Source organism: Chelonia mydas, chromosome 3 (assembly GCF_015237465.2).
Source record: "Chelonia mydas isolate rCheMyd1 chromosome 3, rCheMyd1.pri.v2, whole genome shotgun sequence".
Taxonomy (NCBI): domain Eukaryota; kingdom Metazoa; phylum Chordata; order Testudines; family Cheloniidae; genus Chelonia; species Chelonia mydas.
Genome location: NC_057851.1, coordinates 16837430 through 16861477, shown reverse-complemented (window position 1 = coordinate 16861477; position 24048 = coordinate 16837430). Strand labels below are relative to the sequence as shown.

Sequence of the window (24048 nt, the reverse complement as noted above, 5' to 3'; positions counted from 1 at the left end):
TGCTGTTCTCTACTGTGGGGCCTTCTGATGGATTGTGGATCAAAGTTCTGTTGAACATGGGGCCTCTGTCTGCCAGTTCAGATACACAAATCAATGGTGTGTGTTTTAACTTGCCATTATTAGGAGGGTTTTGGGTACGTCCTAAAAAATTGTCCTGTAGCTTTATAGATGTGTCCAAGCCTGTTGGCAGGGGTTATTTTAGCAATATATAGAGTGGGAGAATGGCTGGGGTAACTGTGATCAGTGACAGGGAAATCATTCAGATCTCTTGCCCTTGGTGTCAAAATTTTAACAAGCGGCTACCAAGATCTCTCTTCACCCATCAGTGCTTTACTATCTCATGTGACTGCAGATGTGAAAATGCATTTGCACTGTAGGAGATGGGATTTTTTTTTAAAACGATTGCCACTTGCTAATTATATGTGTTCTTATTAAAGTAGACTTACGTAAAAGATATTGGAATTATGAATACAAACACATTACCACATCTTCATAGTGTAATGTTATTCATTTGTGAACAATAGCAAAATATAGGTTAAGTGAAGTTAAAAATGATTATAATTAAGGCTAAGATTTGTTCATGATATTTATTTTTTTGGTAAAAGTCATGGATAGGTCACGGGCAATAAATTAAAAATTCACACGCTGGCCTGTCCATGACTTTTACCAAAAATACCCCTGACTAAATCTCTACTTCTGGGGCCCCGCTGCTCCGGGGGGCCCCTGCTGTGGGAGGGCCCTACTCCAGTGCTGGGGGTTGACTGTTTCCTGGCCACTGCTCCTGAGGACCGCTTTCTGGACGGCCTCTGGGACCACTGCTGCTCAGGTGGTCCCCAGGGCACCCCCATCCCGCCCAAGGATTGCTGCTTGGGCATTCCCTGGAGCCAGCCACACTGGCCACGGTTCCAGTGGTCCCCAGAGCCAGCTCCCCAGGGCCGCCTGAGCAGTGGCCAGTGCGGCTGGCTCCGGGGCGGCCCCTGGGACCGCTGCTTGGGCGCTCCCCGGAGCCGCCCCCAGGACTGCTCCTCGGGCGGTCCGTGGGACCAGCTGCACCGGCCACTGCTTGGGCGGTCCCCGGAGCCAGCTGCCCAGGGTCTCCTGAGTAGTGGCTGGTGTGGCTGGCCCCAGGGACTACCGGAGCAGCTGGTCACGGGTCGCTCCACAAGTGACCGGTGCAGCTGGCCATGGGGCCCCCGAGAAGCTGTCCCAGGAGCTGGCTGCTCGGGCGGCCCTGAAGTCAGCTGCACTAGCTGCTACGGAACTCATAGAGGTTGCGGAAAGTTATGGAATCCGTGACTTCTCTGACCTCCGTGAAAGAATCGCAGCCTTAATTATAATTCATGATGTCTTTCCAGAGGCCATCCCCCTGCAGTTGTAGGAGGACAAATCAGATCTTAAAGCTAGTAAGAAAAGATACTAGATTTGACAGAAAGGAGAAAACCACATTAATATAAGAAAACATGTCTTCCTAAACTAAATAGGGGACCTTTTATCCTAAACCATTTCACTCCCATCCTGAATATTGGTGACTAAGATAAAATGACACCCAGACTCAAAGCAGCCCTAGAGTCAAACCCCAGTCTAATCTCTTGAGCCCACCGCTACTAAAAGCGAATCTTTCCCACGCAGGATGGTTAATCAAAGACTTATTAAAAATATACTTTTCTATTTTTAACAGGACGGACATTTCCAAAGAAGGGTCAGACGTGCGTGGTACACTACACAGGTGAGGCGTGTTCTGAATGTTCTGTGCAGATGGCTTTGCACTTCGGGAGGCATTTGTCATTTCAGATTTCAGGATCATATTTTTTCCCCTTCCTCTGCCCCTTCTTGGTTATTTAATATTTTTCTGATGGGTCTCCTGAAGGCATCACTCTTGACTGGGCAGCTCCAACTACAATACCTATGTGTGCATGCTATTCTTTGTTAAGTGGAATGTGTAATAGCATATGGTTAATAAATGTCACTGTGGGCCTGATTCTCCGCTCCATTACACTAGCCATAGAAGGCAAGTGGAAAACACCCTTTACGCAGTGTTGGATCAGGCCCTCTATCTCCATCATCTCGGACCCTGAGGTCATTAATTGAGATGCAATGATATTCCTTCTTTCTTTTGGCTTTATATAAGATAAAAGCATGTATCCCAGACATTGGGGTAAATTCACCTCTGTGCAAGGGGGGCCAGTACAAAGGCTGTCTATCACTTAAGTCCTACGTTACGAGATTAAATGGGCCTCAGTGTTGCCTGTTGATGCTCTTCCATTGTGTATAAATACTTAAAGAGTCATTGGGCTAAAGAGAGTGAGTGTGACTATGTAATCTAGTGGTTAGGGCATCCACCTGAGAGATAGAAGACCTGGTGTTTAGTCCCCCTACTCCAAGGACTGTTGTGTCTTGTGTATTTAGATTATATGCCATTTGAGGCAGGGACTGTCTCTTACTATGTGTATGTAAGCACCTAGCACATTGCCCTGGTCTCCGGTGAGTTTGCTAGGTCATACTCTAATACTGATAATAGTAACAATAAGGGAATAACAGTGGCCTTAGTACTGGTGTATCTCAACATTAGAGAGGTATTTTTCTACAGTTTAGTATAGGTTCTTAAGATTAAATTCAGTGAGTTCTTGGTGTGGGGAATCTTTAGTGTCAACTCTTCAAAGCAGGCTGGCTGGAGGTACGGTTGCCAACCCTCCCAGATTGGCCAGGGGGCTCCCAGAATCGGAACCAATCTCACGGTGGCTATTGAAACCAATCCAGGAGATTTTAATAGGCCGCTAAAAGTCCAGTTGGCAGCACAGTGGACATATGGCAGGCTCCCTACCTGCCCTGGCTCCACGTGACTCCCAGAAGCGACTGGCACGTCCCTCTAGCTCCCAGGCGCAGGGGCGCCCAGGGGGGTCTCTGTGTGCTTCCCCTTCCCTGTGCGCCGACTCCGCAGCTCCCATTGGCCGGGAACCCAATTCCCTGCCTCAGCTTGGCGAAAGTGAGTGAGGGTGGGGAAAAGCGAGTGACGGGGGGGGATGGAGTGAGTGGGGGGTGGGGCCTCAGAGAAGGGCCGGGGCAGGGGAAAGAATGGGGTAGGGGGTGGGGCAAGGGTGTTTGGGCTTGTGCGATTAGACCAGAGGTGGGCAACTACGGCTCACGGGCCACATCCGGCCCGCAGGACCGTCCTGCCTGGCCCTTGAGCTCCTGGCTGGGGAGGCTAGCCCCCGGCCCCTCCCTTGCTGTCCCTCCTCCCCCGCAGCTACGCTGCCGTGCGGGCACCACAGCTGGCTCCGTCCGGGCAGCAGGGCTACGAGCTCCTGCTGCTCTGAGCTGCATGATAAGGAGGGTAGGGGTTTGATAAGGGGCACGGGGTCCTGGGGGGGGCAGTCAGGGGACAGGGAACAGGGCGTGGTTGGATGGGGCGGAGGTTCTGGTGGGGAGTGGTCAGGGGGTGGGGAGCAGGGGGGGTTGGATAGGTGTGGGAGTCCTGGGGGGCCTGTCAGGGTGCAGGGTGTGGATAGGGTTCAGGGGGGCGGGCAGTCAGGGGATGGGGAATGGGGGGGTTGGATGGGAGCTGCGGGGGCTGCGCTTTTAGGAGTGGACAGCATGCAAAGTCCCCTGCCCCCCCCCAGGGGCCCCAGGGACGTGCTTCTGGGAGTGGTAAAGTCCTGGGGGGCAGTTAAGGGTGGGAGGAACCAGGAGTGGGTGGTCAGGGGACAAGGAGCAGGGGGTTTGGATGAGTCAGGGGTTTTGAGGGGGGCAGTCAGGGGGCAGGAAGTGGGAGGGGCAGGGGCCAGGCTGTTTGGGGAGGCACAGCCTTCCCTACCCGGCCCTCCATACAGTTTTGCACCCTGATGTTGTCCTCGGGCCAAAAAATTTGCCCACCCCTGGATTAGACAGTTGGTAACCCTAGCTGGAGGTGATGGAAAGTGTGGCTTACCATTAAACAAGATCTCTAAAAGTTCTAGTTTTTGTCACATTTGTTATGACTTTGAACACTTTGTCTGGTGGCCAAAGCATAGGATTGGGAGTCAGGAATTGTGGATCCTGTTCCTGGCAGGCACTGCTGCTGAATTGCTGTGTGACTTCAAGCAACCCTTGAATACTTAGGCCCAAATTCAGCCTTTAATTATAGCGGGGCAGCTCTTATTCACAGTCATTGTAACTGAGGGTAGAATCGAGCCCTTAATCTCTCCGTACCTCTGTTTACCCATCTGTAAAATTGGGATAATACTGCAATTACCCACTTCGGAGAAATATTACAAGCCTCAGTTCATTAATGTTTGTGAAGTGCTGTGAGGTTTTTGTTTGAAAGGGGCTATAGCAGTGCACATTATATTATTATTTATTTATGAAATTAAACATGTTTCAGAGCAGCATTTTGCTGATGGTCACAGAACTAATTAATGTCCACTGGGAAATCAATCCGTTTCTTTTTAAAACACTTAAGATCAGATAGGTCTTCAGCTGGAGTAAATCAGTACAGCTGCATTGACTATTGACTTCAATGGAGCTACCCAAATAGGACCTGAATTTTAAAGCAGAATTAATAAATGATGCTCTTGTCTTTTTTTTTTTTTTTTTTTTGGCTTGCACTAGTGATCTGGGGGCACATTGTTGTCATTCCTTTTGCCATATGTTACCAAACATTTTGTATTTATGTATACATTACCAAATGCTTTGTAATTTTTGTTTCTGACGGGTGAAAGCCATGGTTGCAATTGTGAAATTGTACAAGTCTACTGTATAGTGTGCAGATTATCGGTAGTTTATGGAACGTGCTTAATTTATCATGATGAAAAAAGAAAAAAATTCCATTTAACACAACACAGATTTCTGTGGAATTTGATTATATGGCTCTGCCAAAAAGAGAAGAATTTTCTGTGTATTTTACGAGCCAAAGTCAATACAGCCTTAAAAAAGTATTCTCATTATAATGGTTGGAGATCTATGGGCATAAGGCCAGATTCCCATCTCAGCAAGACTGATGTAAATCAAGAGTAATGCCACTGAATGGAATGAAGTTACACCAGTCTTTCTAAATGAGAATCTGGCCAATATAGCTTAATGTTTGCATGGCTTGATATACGTTCTTCCAATCTGGAAGTGCTCTGTGTCAGCATAAATGCAAAAATCTGATATTAGCCCAGTCCTGCTCGGGAGTAAACACCCATTGACTTCAGTGGGTGTTGTGCTTGTATATCTGAGAAAAAAATTGGGCTCTAAGCAAGGAATTTAATCAAAATTCTTTGTCTTTAATTAGCTGGGTGATTTTGGAATAGATAGTGAAAACAGAAATTAGAACTAGCATTAATAAACCCTGTGGTGTAGCAGACAATATAACTGAGCCTTGAATTACAGCCAACCAAAACTTGTCTAGCTATAAGGAACTTAATTGATTATAAACCTTTCCAAGATATCTCGTACCATAGGATATGATGTTTGTTCATATGGTGTGATGCCTGCCAATTCTTTGTATTTTCTAGTAAAAGTCATATGCCTCTTTAAATTGCTATGGCTTGAAAAGATGGATGCTTTTTACATTGTGAAGATCTTAATGGCAACTGAGACCCAGTGAAAGTGTATCTCAAGTCTTCTCTGCTTTTCTTCTGTGAATCAGAATTGCAAAAGGTGGTTTGACTATTCAGTGTGAAACATGCTCCTCTGAGACCCCACAGACACAGTTTGCAAATGTTAAGATTCTCTGATGAAGTCCGTCAAATTTTCACTTTTGCTCATTTACCGTTGATCAGTTAATATGTGGGAATATTTTAGTGGAGACGTTATATAGTAACTAGAGCCTGGGACGAGGAGTTAGTGGGGAAGAGGGTTTTGTTCCTTGCTATGCAACCAATTTACTGTCTGACCTAGGGTAAGTGACTTGCTTCCTCTGCGCCTCAGTTTTGAAATTTTGTAAGAAATGGAGATAGTGCCTCACAGGATTGTCATGAAACCTAAATAATGTTCACAAAATGTTTTGAGATGCTCATGTTGAAAGAGACTATAGAAGTGAAAAAAGATTGAGCTGGTAGAGAGCATACACAGATCTTGTGAGCAAAATATAATAGCTTCAACAATTACAGGAATGAGTTTGAGTTGGAAATCTCAGTTCATTTCCTAGTGGAAAAGGGTCCACATCATAAAACTGACCCTCAGATTGCCCAGTTCTTCCACCCTTATTCACATTGAGCAGTACCTTACTATGCAATAGTCCTATTGGTTGAAGTGAAATCACTTGCAGAGTTAGGTACTACTTTACATGAATAGGGTAACAGAATTAGGCATGCAGACTTCTTTATCATTGTATCCCCTTAAAGATGATGTCTGCAGGTCAGAGTTTTGACACCTGGTCTGCACGGTGAGAAGCTAGCACTGCTGCTAGAGCTCGTTGGGATTTTTTGACAAAACAGTATTTTGTCAGAAAATGCCAATTTGTCAAAACCAACATTTTTCACAGGAAAAGGTTGGCTTCTACCATTTTTTGACAGGAAAGGTTTCTCAGGTCCTCAGTGGAAGTTAGAGAGCAAGAAAGAATCTGAGTCAGGGAGAGCAGGGACTTGAATATAGGTCTTCCACCTTCCTGATGAGTACCCTAACCACTGACCTATTGGCTATTTTGGGGGTGGGTTTCTTGGTTTTCTGGGAGAAATTTGAATGGTCTCAGTATAATGCCAACACAGAACAGCAAAACTTGTGAAATCTCAAAAAAATATTGCAGGATGGTAAGACTGTTTCCCATCCAGCTCTAACTGCTGCCTGTTCTATGGTTAAATAGAAGACTTCAGTCTCCGGGACTGCTCTGTAAGCCCAACAACCTTAAAACTCATTTGAGAAAAACAAAGGAGTTTCTTTTATGCAGATTTAAGAAGACAAAAGAGATATTTCTTCAAGACAACAAAAAAGGGGGCTTTCTGCTCTGTGAGTGTCTTTGCTGTCATTGAAAGACTGCTTCCACGGTTTGGAGCCTACCAGTCTTTCTGTGCTGACGGAGCACCCATTGAACTCCATAGGAGTTCCTTTCATGGAGGGTTTGCTGCATCAAGCTGCCTCCCTGTGTGCATTGAAATTAAATTGCTAGAAAATAATTAAGCCCCCTGCTGTCTATTCCATGAAAAAGCTATAATAAGTTGATATTAAGTCAAGAAAAGTTGCAAAGGAGCTTATGTAAGGTAACAAAGAAGTAATGGCCTCTGTTCATCAGGCTTTTTGAGCTCAGTACTAATCTGGGGCAACGCATGCTTGCAGAATAATTGACTGCTCTTTCAAACTGAGGGTTGCTGGCTCCCATTTGCACATGTTTACAGTGACCACAATTACGTTCACTCTGCACATTTCTAGCTCATGTAAATTTAATGGCCAGGATCTGAAAGCTTTGTAATAATTGATGCCAATTAGGATTCCAGATTCTGATCTTCACGAAAATGAAATAGATTTCTAATGGGTTTATATACAAAGAGTTCCACAATTGTTTATATTTCTGAGTCAGTACTGAACCAATGCCAGCATGGCATTAAGGGGCTTTATATTGAAAGTGCCATCTTTCAAAGAAAATTTAAAACTTAGTCCTAGCTATTTGAGGGTATTATAAATCCTACATTACTGTTTCCTAAGAACGTTGGCCTCAAAGTCCATGTTCCCTGCACATCACATGGCACAGAGAATCCTTATGACACCACATGCATGGGATTTCTCGGCAGAGCCAGAGGACCTATATAATCAGAGGGCCAGTGGATCCACACAGCGGCCAACACCTGTATCCATCACCCAATGCGAGACTACAGAAGCCTGGAGACCACAGCAGCTGTGAACTATCTCTGATTCCACACTGTGATCTAGGTGGGAGTATTCTGTCTCCCCCGATCTGTGCCTACCTTCTTAGTCCAACTCTTGCTCCCCCTTCCTGACTTGGCTCATTAGTCTTGTAATATATAGGTTCTTTTACTGTCCTCAGCACCATGGTATCTGAGCTCCTTCCAGAAGTGCATTTAGTGATGTGACTAACATCTGTCTCGTGGGTTGTTCTTTCTCTCATCCTCTCTCCAGGGAGAGAGTTCTGTGTGCAGTGTAATGTGTTAGTTCAGTACCTTTGTTTTGTTTTGTTTTTTAATATACAATGGAGAAGGCATGTTAGTTTATCCAGTCCATCTGCTAGTCCAGCATTGTTCTCTGCAGTACATTTGCTAGTGCTTTGTACTGTCTAGTTTTAAATCTCCCAAGTGATAGCTACCTATGCTACTTCCAAACCCTTTAACGTTGGTGCTGATGCAGCATGCTTTGGAAATGAGACAAGGACACACCCATAGGACTTGTGACTGAAAGCAGTGGACACTGACCATGGACTCTGGGAAAAATTCAGTCTGACTCCTCCACTGGCATGAAAACTTGACAATGTATCTTGCAGCTAGGGAATAGCCAAACCCAAAGCTCTGGATCTGAACACCCCTGAACTTCAGGAAGAACAGCTGGTTGAAAATTTTTTGCCAAAACCGTTTTTCAGTGCAACGTTCCGTTTTTGACGAAACAAAACTTTTCATGAAAAATACCGGCTTTCTGTGGAAAACTTTCTTTTGATTGAAAAACTGAAAAGGTTTTAGTTTTTGGCCAAAACCCAAATAATTTTATTGGGAAATGTTATGGCCATGCCTCACAGGAGTTGTAGGTTGAGTGCCTCATGCCTCCATTCTTGGGTCTGAGCTGGATTTCCTAGCCAGATTACATCTCCCATGATGCACCATGGCCAAGGACTCACATAATGTGCCACAGTAGCTCAGAAAGATGAGAGATTGGAACATGATAGTAGATGTAGTCTGGCCAAGTAACTTGGCCCAAGGAGGAGAATGGAGCGCAAGGTACTCAAACATCAGTTCGCATGAGACAGCACAGTAGCATTTCCAATTGAAATATTCGGTTTTCAGCTGAAAGTTTTTGACCAGTTTTTTGTTTTGTTTGTTTTTTCACTGAAAATGCAACATTTTCTGCAGGAAAACTTCCATTTTCTGACACACTCTAGGAGGAGGTCCAGAATCCAGGTCTAAAATTTATTAGTTGGCTGCTCTCTCTGCAATGGTCTGAGTTAAAACCTTGTATCTGAACCCCCCACCCCAACTGTCAATTTTTATTTAGAGATTTGGATCTGCATTTTGCAATTTAGCGTAATCTCAAATTGCAACCCAGATTAATCTTGCATTGTTCCTGCTCCAGTGTCTGTTCATCATAGGGAGAAATGAATTTTTCTTATTCAGTAATGATCCCATCTGTCCCCCCAGTTTAATCCTTTCATGTTTGTATTGCTTAAAAGTTATATGAAACGGTGGCACCCCACTAATATTCATCACTATTAATGAATAAAAACATTCATTATTTTATCTCCCCATTCACTCTCCCCTCTCTCATCCCCACAATCACTACATAGATGTATTTTATATATTATTCATTGTGTCCACTTTATAGGTGAATATGATCATACATCCTCTTCAAATTCTAAAAGAAGGTGTATTCTTCAGTCTCCTGGTCTTGTAGCTGCAATAGGGAAATCAAGCTATAATGTTTGCAGGACTTCAATACCCTGAGCATTAGTCATTCATGTTATATATATAATTCTACTTTTATGCTCTGATTAGTCTTTTCTCATTCTAAAAGAATTCTCCTTTTTCTTTGGAAGGGATGTAGTGAGTGGCTGGCAACAGCTCTGGAAAGGCTACAGCTGCTTCCTCCCTTATTCTGCCAGGGGAATTTTTGGAGCGGGTAGACAGTGGCATTGATAGCTTGCACCTTCAGGTTTATGCCCTTCCCTGATTTTTCAGTGGTGTCACTTGCACCGTGTCTCCAATCAAGTGAGCAGCGAGGCAGGTGCACAATTCCTGCCCTACTCCCAGAGCCAGTCAGCAATGCTTCTGTAGCACACAGCTGAGTGCTATCGTCTGCATTATCTAAGTGATTCCCTTTTTCAGAGTGTCCTATTCGCTTCTTGGCCTGAACCCAAAGACATGATCCTGTTTCTGAACCTTGATTTCCTGAGTCAGTGCTTCTAGTACCGAGCAGGAGAGCCAGTTAAAGGGCCACCATGTCAAAATGAAAAGCGCATGTTAAAAAAGATCCTTAGCTGGGTTATTAATAATACCTTAGATTGTTTGTTTGACGTGAAAGCCTTTAAATATCTAATTTCCTTTTCCACATTTGTGCTTATGATTCAAATTCCTGGATTCAAACAGAAGTTTTAAACATCAGCCGGTCAAATCCAAACACTGGACCAAATTCTCCCCTGATGTAAGTGGGCACATTTCCATTGTGGGCGATACAGCTGCTCTCTCTTATGCCAGCCGAGAATTTGGCCATTGCAATAGCAACCTAAAATTTAGATTTGGATTGCAATCCCCCACCCAAATTCAAGAGTATGCAGATCTGGCATCTTGGTTAGTCCCATTACAATACAGGTATCATTTCACCTATGTAGCTAGGTTCTTTTACCATGCCCAACACTGTAGTATCTGAGAACCTGAGATATGATCTAGAGTCTGGATCTCTGATTATGTTTTTTGTTTACATTTCACATTTCTTTCATTTCCTGGGTCTTCTCTAATCATAATAATACTTAGCTCTTACACAGTGCTTTTTATCCGTAGATCTCAAAGCACTTTACAAAGGAGTTCAGTATTATGGCCCCCACTTTACAAATGGAGAAACTGAGGCACAGAGAGAGGCAAAGCAACTTTCCCAAGCTACCCAGCAGGTTAGTGTCAAAGCTGGGAATAGAACCCATGTGTCCCAATGCTGTGTTCTACTCACTAGGCTACATTGCTGCTCTCAAGCAATTCCTGTGTGTCTTTCCAGTCCTGCAGTGAAAGTGTAATGCTTCGGAACACATTATTTAAATTGAAATGGGCTGGCAGGAAAATTACATTTTTATTCTTATTAGCTTTTGTGGGTTTTTTTTTTAAACCAAACCTAATTTGGGGGTCAAATTGAAATGGAAATTATTGTTTTTATAAGAGTTGTAAACAGATGAAGGGCCCGATCCTTTCTTGTTAAAAAGAATAATAAAGTCATTGACAATAATTATTCAAAACACTACAAAAGCATAGCTACAGAATACTGTAGTGTTTTTAATAAGGTCACCATTAATGCACACTCAGAGCTCCTATTGATTTTGTGGAAGTTTGGAATTGGAACAAAATTGGAACCTTAGTGAGCTGGAAAATATATCTGCAGAGCCGGGGATGATGGAGAGATGGAAAATAGTTGGAGACATTGGATCTTACAGAGAGCAGAGAAATTATAGTTTCCGAGGGACTTCACCCAACAGGGGTGTGAGGAGAAATTTTACATAACTACAAAACTCCACAGTACAGTAAGGGAGATCTTATTGGACTCCTCCTGACTGGGAAACCTCCCTCTGATTAATTCTGCCACTGTTGGGCCGGCCCATTTGTAGACTACAAAGCATTTAAATATTGCCTGTTGTTAGTGAGTAATGGACATTGCCAGCCCATTGTGTTTAAAGTGGGAAGTCAGATAAGAATAGCAACAGCTCTTCAACACTTGCCGAATTTATTTTAAATTTCAGGCACTTCTGTACGTTTTACGGACAAGTAGCTGTGTTGAAAGAACAAGGGTCCTGGGACAACAGCTATCTGAGCCTTTCCTTTTCCCCTGAGAAACCAATGTACAATGCAGCCTACCAGGGTGTCAGCTGATAAAAGCCAAGCAGATATTTCTCGTGAAGTGATCTCTGGATTTGGTGTCATGGAGCTGGCTGTGCAAGCGAAGCCAGACATTATCCTGAAGCACAGAGAATGAATGAATATCTCTGACGTGGATTCTTCCATTGCACCATCCAGTCTGTCTCTCTAGGTTCTCAGACTGTGCCCAAGAGCATCCTCCCTCGTCCATCCCCATTCCAGGGCATTTAGGTTACTATAAGCTATTTTGGAGAAGTCTGCTGATTATTGAAGTAGATCTGAACACTTCTAAATTTTGGGGTAGTGTGGTTCTGAATTTGACCTCTGGGTATGGCACCAATCCCTATAATGGACCGAAACTCCCCCTCAAACCTGAACACTCCTACATTTTGGAAAAGTTCTTGTCTAGTTATGAATTTTTGTGGGTTGGGCCCATCTATAACTGACTAGAATAGAACAAACGGAGAGGAAAAATAGAGAGGAAAATGAGAGGCAACATAGTCTAGTCAGGGTAGAGTAGTGTTCTGTGAATAAGGATATTTGAGTTCTATACTGCTCTACTACTGATTCACCATGTGCCCTAACCCAGTGGTCTCCAAATTTTTTGATCGCACACCCCATCAGTAAAATTTTTTTGAGCACGCACGCCCAATATATGTATATTTATTTATGTATAAATTATATACACGTACTACTGTACTCATATATTGTGTAAATTATAAAACATAGACAAAAAATAGAAATTAAAAAACGATGAGATAAAGATGAAATAAACAATACTTTTAAAATAATTTTTATTTTATTTATTAACGGTGCAAAAAAAACCGTTTTGCTCTCACTAAATTTTTTTTTATTATTAATAATAATATTTTTAGTGAGAGCAATGTGATTGAATATGCTTTATTATTTTTGAAAATCTTGGTTTAACACTTTGTGATACAGCGGGTGCTCAGGGTGGGGTGCGGGGTCCGGGAGGGAGTTAGGGTGCGGGAGGGCACTCAGGGTGGGGGTGCGGGAGGAGGCTCAGGGCTGGGGCAGGCAGGAGGTGCAGAGCACTTACCTGGGGCAGCTCCTGTTTGGTGCAGGGGGTGTGCAGGTGGCTCTGCGCTGCGCAGCACCACCCCTATGGCCACGATTCTGGGAGCTGCCCCCCCCCCCAACAGGCAGGGCCACCCGGAACGCAGGGGCTTTAGGGGCTTCAGGGCCCTGGGTTAAGGGGGCCCTGCGGCCCTGGCCTGCAGCTCTAAAGCCCCTTTCGCAATGCAGCCCTGCGAGCACGGGCCGGAGGACTCAGGAGGAGCAGGGGCAGCCACGCAGCCAGCGGCTGGAGAGAAGCGGCACTTTCCCCTTCAAAGCGCCACTTCTCTCCGACTGGCTTTGAAGGGGAAAGTGCCGCTTCTTTCCGGCAGCTGGCTGCCGGCTGCCCCTGCTCCTCCATGGGCCGGAGGACTTAGGGCCGCCCCCCCCCCTTTTTTTCCCCTCCGGCAGTGCTCCTCCTGCCGTGCCCCCCAATCGATCATCTTGCGCACCCCACTTTGGAGACCACTGCCCTAACCCAGTCACTTAGCTTATCTCTTTAAGTCTTCCCATTTGTAAAATGGGTATAATAATCTTCTGAAGCTTCACAGAAAGTGTTTATAAAGCTTCATTAATATTTGTAATGCTTTTTGAGTGCCTCCGATGGAAGGCATTAAGTACAAAGAATTGCTACATTGTGATATGGGAAGGGATGTGTACTCCTTTAGGATGGGGAAAGAAAAAGCAAAGAGAAATAACATTCTTTGTAAACTTATTTATTTCAGTGAAAAATCATGGCCATAAGAGATGTGACTGTATATGTAAATATTTACAGACATTTTGAGGTGACTGGAGTCACTCAAAATTTAGCTAAACCAGAAAAGAATGACTATTAAATGATCAGATTCTAAATTGTATTGAAAGGATAGATTCAATCAGACAGGAGGGAACACTACATTAGAAACCAAAGAGAATATTATTTATATCTGAAGAAAGACATGATGTGCAGGCTGACAGTTGTAGGAAGGTCTGAGATTTTCTTGTTTAAATTGAGCCTGAAGAAGAAAAAGACTTACAACCCTTCACTAATATCTTCCAGCAGACCTGGGAATTGCTGCTGGATGAGAATGCAGTTTGAGGAATGTTTATTAGAATTGTCCAGAACTCATCCATTTTAGCTCCCAGTTTGTCAGAGATTTGACTCATGCTTTCGTACAGAAAGAGTGAAGTTTCATCTGTCCTCCCCCTCTGAGTTTCATTTTGTATGGATTCAAAACCTCTCTAAGCAACACTTGAGCAAAAATGATGTGGTTTGCCTGGTTTCAAGTAGATTGATCACTAGCAACTGCATGGAAGGAGAGAGATGGCTTCAAACTTGCCACAGAATTGATCTCAACGGTGGGCAAACATTTTAACAAATGGGCTGAATTTTGGCTTGTTAACTCAGGGTTATAATGAAGAACTAATATAGCTCTAATGTTTATGTTAATGTTTTGGTAAGAGAGAGCCTCTAGGAAAAAGTACCAGGACACTAACTGGACCAGGACACAATCTGTGTAGCTCCTACTACCATTAGTAGTCCTTGCATGAGTTACATGCCTTGAGAATCTTTTGACTTCGGTGCCGAATTGGCCTACTTGACTTCATAGAAACATAAAAGGAAGAGCAACTCTGTCTGCAGGTGGTATCATGGCTCTGGATTCTTATTTTAAGCACTGATGTTTAGTTAATCCAGCAAGTTCCAAGTTCTATTTTAGACTTGCCGTATTCCTAGAAAATGTATTGGACATAGTACATAGGAGATAAGTTGTTGAGTAATTGGTCCTAATGTTGCCATCAGGTTTGGGATATTTGTGAGGCTGTACTGTGAAGTTGATACATATTTCCACCAACTGCTCTCCCCCCCATTCGCTTTCCAAAGGGACAGCCCATACATTTCACACTGTGAAGTATTTTCATGTATCTGTGCCATGCCGAAATTAGGTTCCAAAGGTGCTGATATGTAAATAATTACTCATGAGATTAAGTGCCTAGTGGTGCAGCAACTTGTCCTTTTCCCTGCGTTATTAGAATCATACAGTATTGAACAGGTGCAGCTGTCACACATGTAATCATTGTGGCAGTAGAACAATGGAAAGAGGCAAACGTGCCAAAGGGAATGAGGTGGAATATTTCTGATTTGAGATAAATCTCTCCTTCTCACCTTCCTGGCCTCTGAAATCTCATGGGAATGAGCCACCCTGGGGCTCCTGCCACTACAGGTTCTAATCCGTTTGTTGTGGTAAATAATTTGAGAAAAGTGTTTCCTTTGTTAGCTCCTTTTCAGTATTTTAGATTGTTGTGGCAGGAGTCACCAGCTGGTGCTATTACATATAGGCTCTCACAAGTTCTTTTTCTAAAAAGTTTCAGAGTAACAGCGGTGTTAGTCTGTATTCGTAAAAAGAAAAGGAGTACTTGTGGCACCTTAGAGACTAACCAGTTTATTTGAGCATGAGCTTTCGTGAGCTACAGCTCACTTCATCGGATGCATAGCATATCGTGGAAACTGCAGCTATGCATCCGATGAAGTGAGCTGTAGCTCACGAAAGCTCATGCTCAAATAAACTGGTTAGTCTCTAAGGTGCCACAAGTACTCCTTTTCTTTTTTCTAAAAAGTGTTACTCCTGAGGGAATTCTGCACCAAAACATTAAAAATTCTGTGCACAATATTTTAAAATTCTGCAAAATTCTGCAAATTTTATTTGTCAGATAAATGAGGAGGCTCTAGCATGGCAGTGGGGCCAGGCCACTGGCTGCACGGAGGTGGGAGATCATTCTGCAGCCCCCTGATTTCTTCTTGAGTGAGAAACTAACTACAAAGCCCTGAAATCTACTACCACTCAGCAGGATGGACACAATATTTTCCCTCAACAAAACTGTACATTTCCAATAGTATTAAAGTAGCATATTAATATCTTTTGCCATCTATGAACAATTGGTATGACTATTTAAGATGTTTACAGATAATATTCTCTAATTATAAAGAATAAACTGTACATTAAAAATCACGTCTAGTGCATGAGTTTATTAACTTCCCAACTTCTCATTTAGCTTAACAGCTCTTTGACTGACCTTTGTCATAATAGAAAAGAGGAAGGATTTTTTTGTTTAATTTTTTTTTTTGCAATTAACATATTGTATACCTATGTATTGTTGACTTTGAGTGAGATTTTCAAAAGCATCTACGGTCAGATCCTCCGGTCTAAAATAGAACTTGGATGAATTAATTGCCAGTGAGTAAAATAAGTGTCTGAGTACTGGCGTTTACTATTTTATCATAATTAGCTCAATTTATCTTAGTCTATGCCTCTGGTCCACAATAGAAGTTTTGCCACTGCCTTCTGTGGAAGCAGGATTTGGGTTTATGGAAAATAGGTCTTGTCAAATTAACTTGGTATCACATCCTCTTTGAATGGTCTTTTCTTCAAGAAAAGCAATCCTAGGTTTTCCAGCTCTTTCATAGATTAAGAGATCTTAAAGCTAGAAGGACCATTAGGTCATCTAGTCTGACCTCCTGTAAATCACAGGCCATAGAATGTGGCCCAGTTAACCCTGGTGCTTCATTCATATAAGTTCATTCCTGTGGGTTACCTTTCCTGTTGTGTTTCTGTAGATCTTTTCTACATCCTTCCTATATAGGCATGGATGAGAACCAAAACCCTAATTCCAGACACCCATGAGAACTCTCTCTTCTCTTTAGAACTACTTTCTGTCCCTATAATGGGTCAGATCAAACGTCTGGATCTGCACACCCATGCAAAGCTCTGATGCAAATTTTGCAGGTTAGCTCATCTCTGTACCTGCATTATGCTACCAGAAATTGGGAACAGAAACCTATATGGGTCCAACAATCACCTAGTCCAGTGTGGTGCTGAGTGTCCTCAACCCCAGCGGGAGCTGACTTCAGTGGAATCTGAGGGCCCTCAACATTTTGTAGGACGTGAGCCATATGAGGAAGCCATACAGAGTACTAAAAGTATTTATGTTCACTTGCAGTCTGTTGCCCAGCTTGCATCTGAATTGGTCGCCTCTTCTGGTAAGAAGTAATTAGAGCATAATTAAAAATGCAGCTAACAAAGTACTTCTCAGAACGGCCAACTCCGCAAAGCAATATCACATTTTTCATTGAAGTCATTTTCCATGCTAAGCCCAGGGGTCATAATTGTGTTTCTTACATTGCTTTGGCTGATGTAATTTTATTGAATCATGCTTGTTTTGCATTTTTACATAAAAATAGCTCCTGTTTTTCTTATTGCTTTTACATTTGCTTTGGTTTCCTGGGATTTCCTTCCCTTCTCCCCTGCCTCACCATTGCTCTAGAGATTTATACACAGGGATGTCGGAATTATTATTATTTATGCAGGGTATTACCACAATGCTAATGTAACAGTAAACTTCTTTAGCAAATCCAAAGGCCAAATGGTATTTATACAATTGCTCTAAAGATGCCTAAAAAGCATAAATAATAAGCAATTTACTACATCCAAACAGTAACAAAATTTTTATAGGCATTTGATCAAGATATTTACAAACGGCCTAACTCTATGGGTGTTTAGACCCATCTTGGTTGGCTCCAGTGTGGTCAGGCAGGTACTAGCAATGAATCCTTTAAGAGTTCACTTTTTTATATCCTTTAACAAACAAGTGATGTCATTGCCAATTATCAACTTCAGCTAAACACCAATTTGAGACAGTGCACCCCTTACTTCCAATCTTAATCCAGCTAAGATTTACAACCTCCTTTCTCCCCAAGGCCTTTCCTCTCTATCTCGTCCCCTCCTTTCTGGCCATCAGTTTTTCTCTTGCACCTGCGTCCACAAAGGCCTTGATTTTTGAGATAACACTGGTATAGGGGGTGGAAAGGTCCATGTTGGTTCCTTCTAAGACAAATTGTCTTTGTCTTATTTAAAACCATCTGCAGTCATCCCATCAGAGGCCTTCTTTTTAAAAACTTCCCCTTTATTTCATTAGTTGTTCTTTGAACCACACATCCTCCCTACTTCATTCTTTCTGGTCTTATAACTCATTTTCATTATTTTATTTGCAAGTTAGGGCCTTTTTTTACAACTGATATTTCATTAACCAAACTTAGGCTAACTTTAAAATTCTCTAATTTGATATTTATTCTACAAAGAGCCATCCTGAAGTCCTTATTCGCATTGTGTTTACTTAAGGAAACATCCATTGAATGCACTTGAGTAAGGACTGCAGAATTTAGCCCATTGACCAAAATCCTGCATTTGGATGTCCAGTGAGTCACGCTTGATATCAGTGGGAATTCTGCATACAGAAGGAATGCAGGAGAGAAAACGTTGTCTTGTGGTTAAAGTTCAGGCTCAGAAGTTGGGATACTGGAGTTCTAACCTTGGTTCTGCTTCAGATTAATTGTTACTCCTAGAGGAATACTGCACACCGCGCATGCGCAGAATTTATGTCCCCCACAGATTTCTTTGCTTCCCTGCAAAAAAAATGACTTTCTGATGGGGAAGCAAAGGGAAGCCACAAGAATTGGTCATGTGACCCCTCTTCCCCCGCCCCAGCAGTATGTTTTGGGTCCCCAGGGCAGCTGGCAGAGAGGTAAATCGCTGTGGGGCAGAGAGGTAAATTCACTGGCCTGTTTTTCTGGAAGACATTTAAAAAAGAAGTTCAAAGTTCAAAGGAATTTTCTGAACTGTTCTGCATCATCAGTTTAGTGCAGGCACAGTGAGTTCTAATGTTACTGTAGCAGTTGCTGTTTTCAGTAGCTAATTTTAGCCGAGGGAAGCAGTGTCGTACCTTCAGCCCCGCTTTCCAGCAGTATTGCTTCATGTCCACGATGGTGGGGTGCTTCCAGATGGAGTGTGCTTGTTCGTATGGGTTGCTTACTGCACACACGTCGGTGCCGTATCCTGGTATGGGAAAATCATACATTGGTAAACAGCATTAATAGTTTATTCTGGTTCAAGGATAGTTGTGGATGTGAACAATAAAAAGGCCGCTATGGATAGAACACTCAGAAATTCACCAGAGAGTTATGAAACTAAATGGTCACAACTGAAAAATGTTACAGCCGCTAAAATTGATGATCATTCAGGATTTATATAACTGGTAATGCGGGACACTACTTGGGGCCAAATCCTCAGGGCAGCTGAGCACCTGTGTATTGACTTCAGTGGGAGATATAGGTACTGAGTACCTCAGCACCTCTGCAGTTTTAATCCCATATATATAAGAACACGTGGAGGTGCAGCGTTATAGCCAGCATCTGGATATTTATGTCAGGAGTTTCCCACACGCTCATTAATGTATAAATTGTAAACCACAGCACTAAAGATCATCCGATTTGTACAGTATACACTTATCAGTAGAACCCATGCATAAAAACACAGCTTTATTGTATTGAGTGTATGGAGGATTTGTGTTTATTTGTTTTTTGTATGTTTTTTTCATTGTATATATATTATGTAGAAGGAGTAGCCTCTGTGTAAGTAAAACTGTATGTTATACACAGGCTTATATGAGACACAAGCACATTCTAGCGCCTGGAGCAGCACTGTAGTTTCAAAGACAGAATCAGCCCTCAAAACTGTTAGATTAGTTGTCAAGATACAGCCAAGTCATGTGACCAGGGGAATGGAAGGGAAATTCAGTGAGTAAATGATCACAAGTCAAGGGAGTGAGAAAAGCCCCATGACCTCTGCTTGCACCAGCTGTAATCCTGAAATTCTTCGTTGGTGATAATCCCCACTGGCTCATGTCCTGTCTGGGCTCAGGCTGGTGAACCAAAGGCTGAAAATATTTCACTGGGGAACAAAAACATTAAATACAATGAAAGGAATGAAATGCTCACCTTAGAATTAAAATCTGAGAAGGATTCAGTTTGGCTTATCAAGTGTAATGCCCCCACAGCTTGGAGCGCAGTTCACAGACTCATCATTTAATGGGAAACAGATCGGCATATTCGAACATACATTAGACATGTAAAAATAAACACGCATATCTAGAGTCCACCATACACCTTTCCTGGAGTCCACTGATCAGATCGTAGTTCCTCTTGCTTAGCCTGAACTTGGGCAGAACGGAGCCCTGATCAGAAGAGTGCCCCTCATATACTGACCAGGACATGTGAATTAGTGTTTAGCAACTAGACAGCCAGGATCCCTCTTCTCCCCTCCAGGCAGCCCGGTGTGGGGGGAGACGAGGGAGAGAAGACATGGAGTTATGCAGGTAAGAAGACACTGAGGGAACTTTGCAATGCGACGTGTTAGTCACACAAAGCCAACATTGCAGTGGGTGGTCAAGACATTTGCCTGTGTTTGTTTTGTGACCCTCAGCAGGGCCATCCAGTGATAGGGTGACCAGATTTCCCGATTTTATAGTCACAGTCCTGATATTTGGGTCTTCGTCTTATATAGGTGCCTATTACCCTCCACCTGCTGTCCCGATTTTTCACACTTGCTGTCGGGTCACCCTATGCAGTGACAAAGCGTCTCTCTAGCTCTACAAAGCTGAATGATACTGCTGTACAAAGTAACTTTTTGCTAAAACATTTTATTGATTATTTTTAAAAGAAAAGATGAATATAAAATTATTCACTCGTACATAATGAGCTGGATCAGAGTTCAAGGTAACTTTATTAGAGCTCAGGACAACTTTATAAACTTTATATGAGACATTAAAGATTTTCCTTTTTTAGCCTCACAGTAACGGACTTTTTATTTTGTCATGATCTCTTATATAAGTGTTTTGCTGAGTATTCCTATAATGTTCTACTTATCTGATCCTATGCCAAACTGTTTTTGTAGGTGTGTTGTTTTGTTTTAAGTGATTCTAAAGCTTCCAGGAAAAATGTTTTGCCTTTGATTTGATGCCACCGAGGGCAGCTGTTCATTTCAGGGTCCTTATTACTAAAGACATGCTACTGCAGTGATCAGACAATGGCAGTCCATGGACTTCAGATATAAAGTATCTTAACAAAGCCACTGGCTGTGAAGATCCTCCCCAACACCTCCCCTTCAATTGTCTTTATCAGAATTGGTCCTATCTGGTTTTGTGTATATGGTAACAAAAGTAATCCCTGGTAAGAGTTTAAGAATTAGCAACTTTTAATCACAATAAAACAAAAATTATAAATGATCATTTGCTTGTTTCCATTTCGTGTAGATTTAAGGCAAAATTCTGCTCTCAGACTCATTTGACAGGTAATCCCTAGGCACTATTTCCACACATTATTCTGCTTTCCATCTATTCATAGCACCCTCATTATCCCCTCTGTAGGGAGAGGAGAATATTATTGTTATATTATCACAATAGTATCCCAGGGCCTCATTGTGCGAAATTCTGAACAAATAGATAATAGGAGAAAGTCCTGGTCTCAGAGAGTGGAGAAGAATGGAGGAGACAAGGTTGCAGTTGAATATATACAAATATTAATATACATTTGCTTTTTATTTTTCAAATTATATTCTCATAACTAAATAACATGAGAGCCAACAAGCTCCATCTGCCTCATAGCCTAGTCATCTATTTCTTATAGGTGTCATGGCTGATTTCTGGTAGGTGTTATGGCTGAGATGGGTCTTGGAGAGGGATTTGAAAGAGTGGGAATTGGCCTCACAGACCAGTTCTGAGAGAGAGAGAGTATTCAGTGCACAGCACTTTGGAGTGAAGAACTGCTGTGTGTCTCAGAGAAAATAGTTTTGTCCCGTGTTTGCTTTGAAAACTTTGCTTTCCGCTGGCAGCCCTGCACATTCCCTTGATGTGGAAATGCTGGTACTACAGTATGTACAGCATGAGCATGCAGCTATTAATACCTCCCTTGGGAAGGGGAGGACTGGGCAGTACAGTATGTGTGAAAAGACATCTTGTACTGGTGGTATCGTGACTTTGTGACTGAGTCATTCCATCCTGTCTGATGCCACTGCAGACCCCAGTCACTTCAGTGATGTAAGCCAACACGAGCCAGCGTTATATTAAGCACCTAGGGCAGTCGCCCAGCTTTTCCCCTTTTGTCTCTCCCCACTTTAGGTCTGTAAGTATTTGTACTGTCCGCATCTATTGTTGGCACAGAGGCACCAGAAGAAAGTTCTCTTAAGCCTTTCTTTCAGTCCTTGGCTGTGTGCCAGTGAAAGTTGAACTCAAACATGTCAGCCTCTCACTGTCCCTGGCGGATTCTTTTTTCAGTAATAAATGATGTCTGTCTTCAAGACAGGAATTTCCTGAGGGCAGGTTGGCGCTTCCTGAGGGCAACTTTCTGTCATACTGGTTTAATAGCATGTGCCAGCACAGTAAGCACCAGAACAGATTCCCCCCCCCCCCATTTGCACATACATCCTGTTTGCATCTTGGTACTTTTCCTCTGTCTAGTAAGGGCTGGAGGGGTGAGAGGGTATGGGGGGCATATGTTTCTACAGTTAATCCGTTTGCTCTGTGAGTCAGAGTCTCCTCATGTGCTGTTTGCTGTCGGTAGCAGACCTGCCAAATTTCCCAATATGAAGGAGTTAATGTGAATGTCACCTACTGGCCAATTGGCACGTAGTGTCATGAAGCTTCTCTGTTGCTGCCCCCCTCAAAATTCACATCTCTGCAATTATTTACAAGCAACCAAAAATGAAGCTGTATAACATAGATGTGTCAAGGAGGCAGCCCTGCCCCCGATGCTTTATTGTGGCAGTGTCTCAGGACTGTGTATGAGCATTTCTAGCAGTACAGACTCAAACCTGATTGAGTGCTCAGACTTGAGTCAAATGGTTTTGGTGAACTAACACAAACACAACAAACCCACCTAAACTAAATCTCCCTGGGGGTTGCTCTGAATTTGGGGTCTGTATGAATGCATAAAATAATTCATTATCATAATGAAACCAGCGAGGTTCATTGCCCTAACTGCCCTCAAAAGACCTCAGCCTCCCTTCCCACCAAATTAATCTTTATTTGCCTACAATGGCATGTCTAGTGTCCTACAAGCCCCCTTCCTCCTGAAGTCTGTGAGAGGGGGCCATCTTGCATCTGGGATATGACTTTGGCAATGTCAACTGATGAAACATCACTATTTGAATGCTTCATGTACGGATCTTGTCTCCTTAACAAAAATTCATCTAGATAGATGTGGTATATTGAATAGTCTGTCTTTAAAGTGTTATATGGAAGAGTCTGGAGACGTGTCATGTCATCTTCCTCCCTTTCAGAAGCCTACTGATGCCAGGACCAATGAAGGAAGAATTTGGATCCAGCTGAACCGCAGCGCGCTCATGTTGTTTGCTTCTGTTATTAATCCAGAGTTATAGTTTAAAACATACACTGCTGTGTCCTTCTTTAGTGATCCTTCCAGGGTTCCTGAGCTCTGGGCTCTGCAGAACACTCGCAGACTGCAGCCCGCAGCTAGTCAGCCACATGAGAGAACATGACATGGTATGAGAGGTGGGCTATGTTAATTTGTATGTTGCAAGAAGAGCAGGTTTTCTTTTCATTTGGCAAGTGCAGAAACAAATGGAAATAGCAAGGAACCAGACAGCAGGTGCAGGGAGCCAGGATCTCATGATCTGGGTTCTAGGCAATCAGGCCTGGTGGTTGGAGCAGTGGGGAGAACAGGTGCCAAGGATGGAAACCAGACACAGAGTCAGGACTCGGTCAAAGGCGTCGCTGAAACCGGAATCTGGGGACAGGCCATAGGTCAGAGTCCATATAAGCCAAATCAGGATCATGGAGTCCAAAAGCAGACCAAAGGTCGAAGCCAGGTTGGAGTCAGTGTAAGGGTCTGGGGGTCAGGAGGTGGGTGCAGGGCTGGAGTGGGTAAGGAACAGGGCTGGAGAAGAGTTGGAATAGGGCATGGAGAAGGCAGGAGTGAGCTGGAACAAGGCTCAGATGAGGCTGGGGCAAGGACAGGTAACACACTGAGGCAGCAGGAGGCTTCCTAGCCGAGTGGTGCTGTTGCACTGACTAACTTGTGGCTCTGGCGGTGAGAGTGACCTGTGCCTGGGGATCATCTCACCTGGGCTCTGCCCCGGGATAGGTTGCTGCGGAATGCCTGAGAGATGAGTGGCTGCAGGCTTGGCTGCAGATGTGAGTCATTGTAGCTGAGTGACCAGCCCTGGTCTGGCTATGGGATCGCCTCACACAAGGAGTCTGTGAACATGTATGAGAAGTGAAAGTGGAATGTCAGAATTAAAGGGGAAAATTAGACTACATCCTAGGATTCACAGCTGAGGTAGTCACAATTATATGGATCAGTGCAAGATTCCCCTAGTATTGGGCCAGATTCTTGGCATAGCTCTATTGACTGCGGTAACGCTACACTAGTTTACCTCAGCTGAGAATCTGGCCTGTTCTTTTCAGATAGTAATGTGGGAGA

General features: G+C 43.3%; 1 protein-coding gene across 1 annotated transcript in view; it reads left to right on the top strand.

The window, feature by feature from the left end:
- FKBP1B (FKBP prolyl isomerase 1B) overlaps positions 1–24048 on the top strand; it is a 45779-nt gene that overhangs the window by 6438 nt on the left and 15293 nt on the right. Inside the window, exon 2 of the mRNA XM_007061431.4 lies at positions 1679–1726. Coding sequence (XP_007061493.1) covers positions 1679–1726 — 48 coding nt within the window. The remainder of the gene's footprint in view (positions 1–1678; positions 1727–24048) is intronic.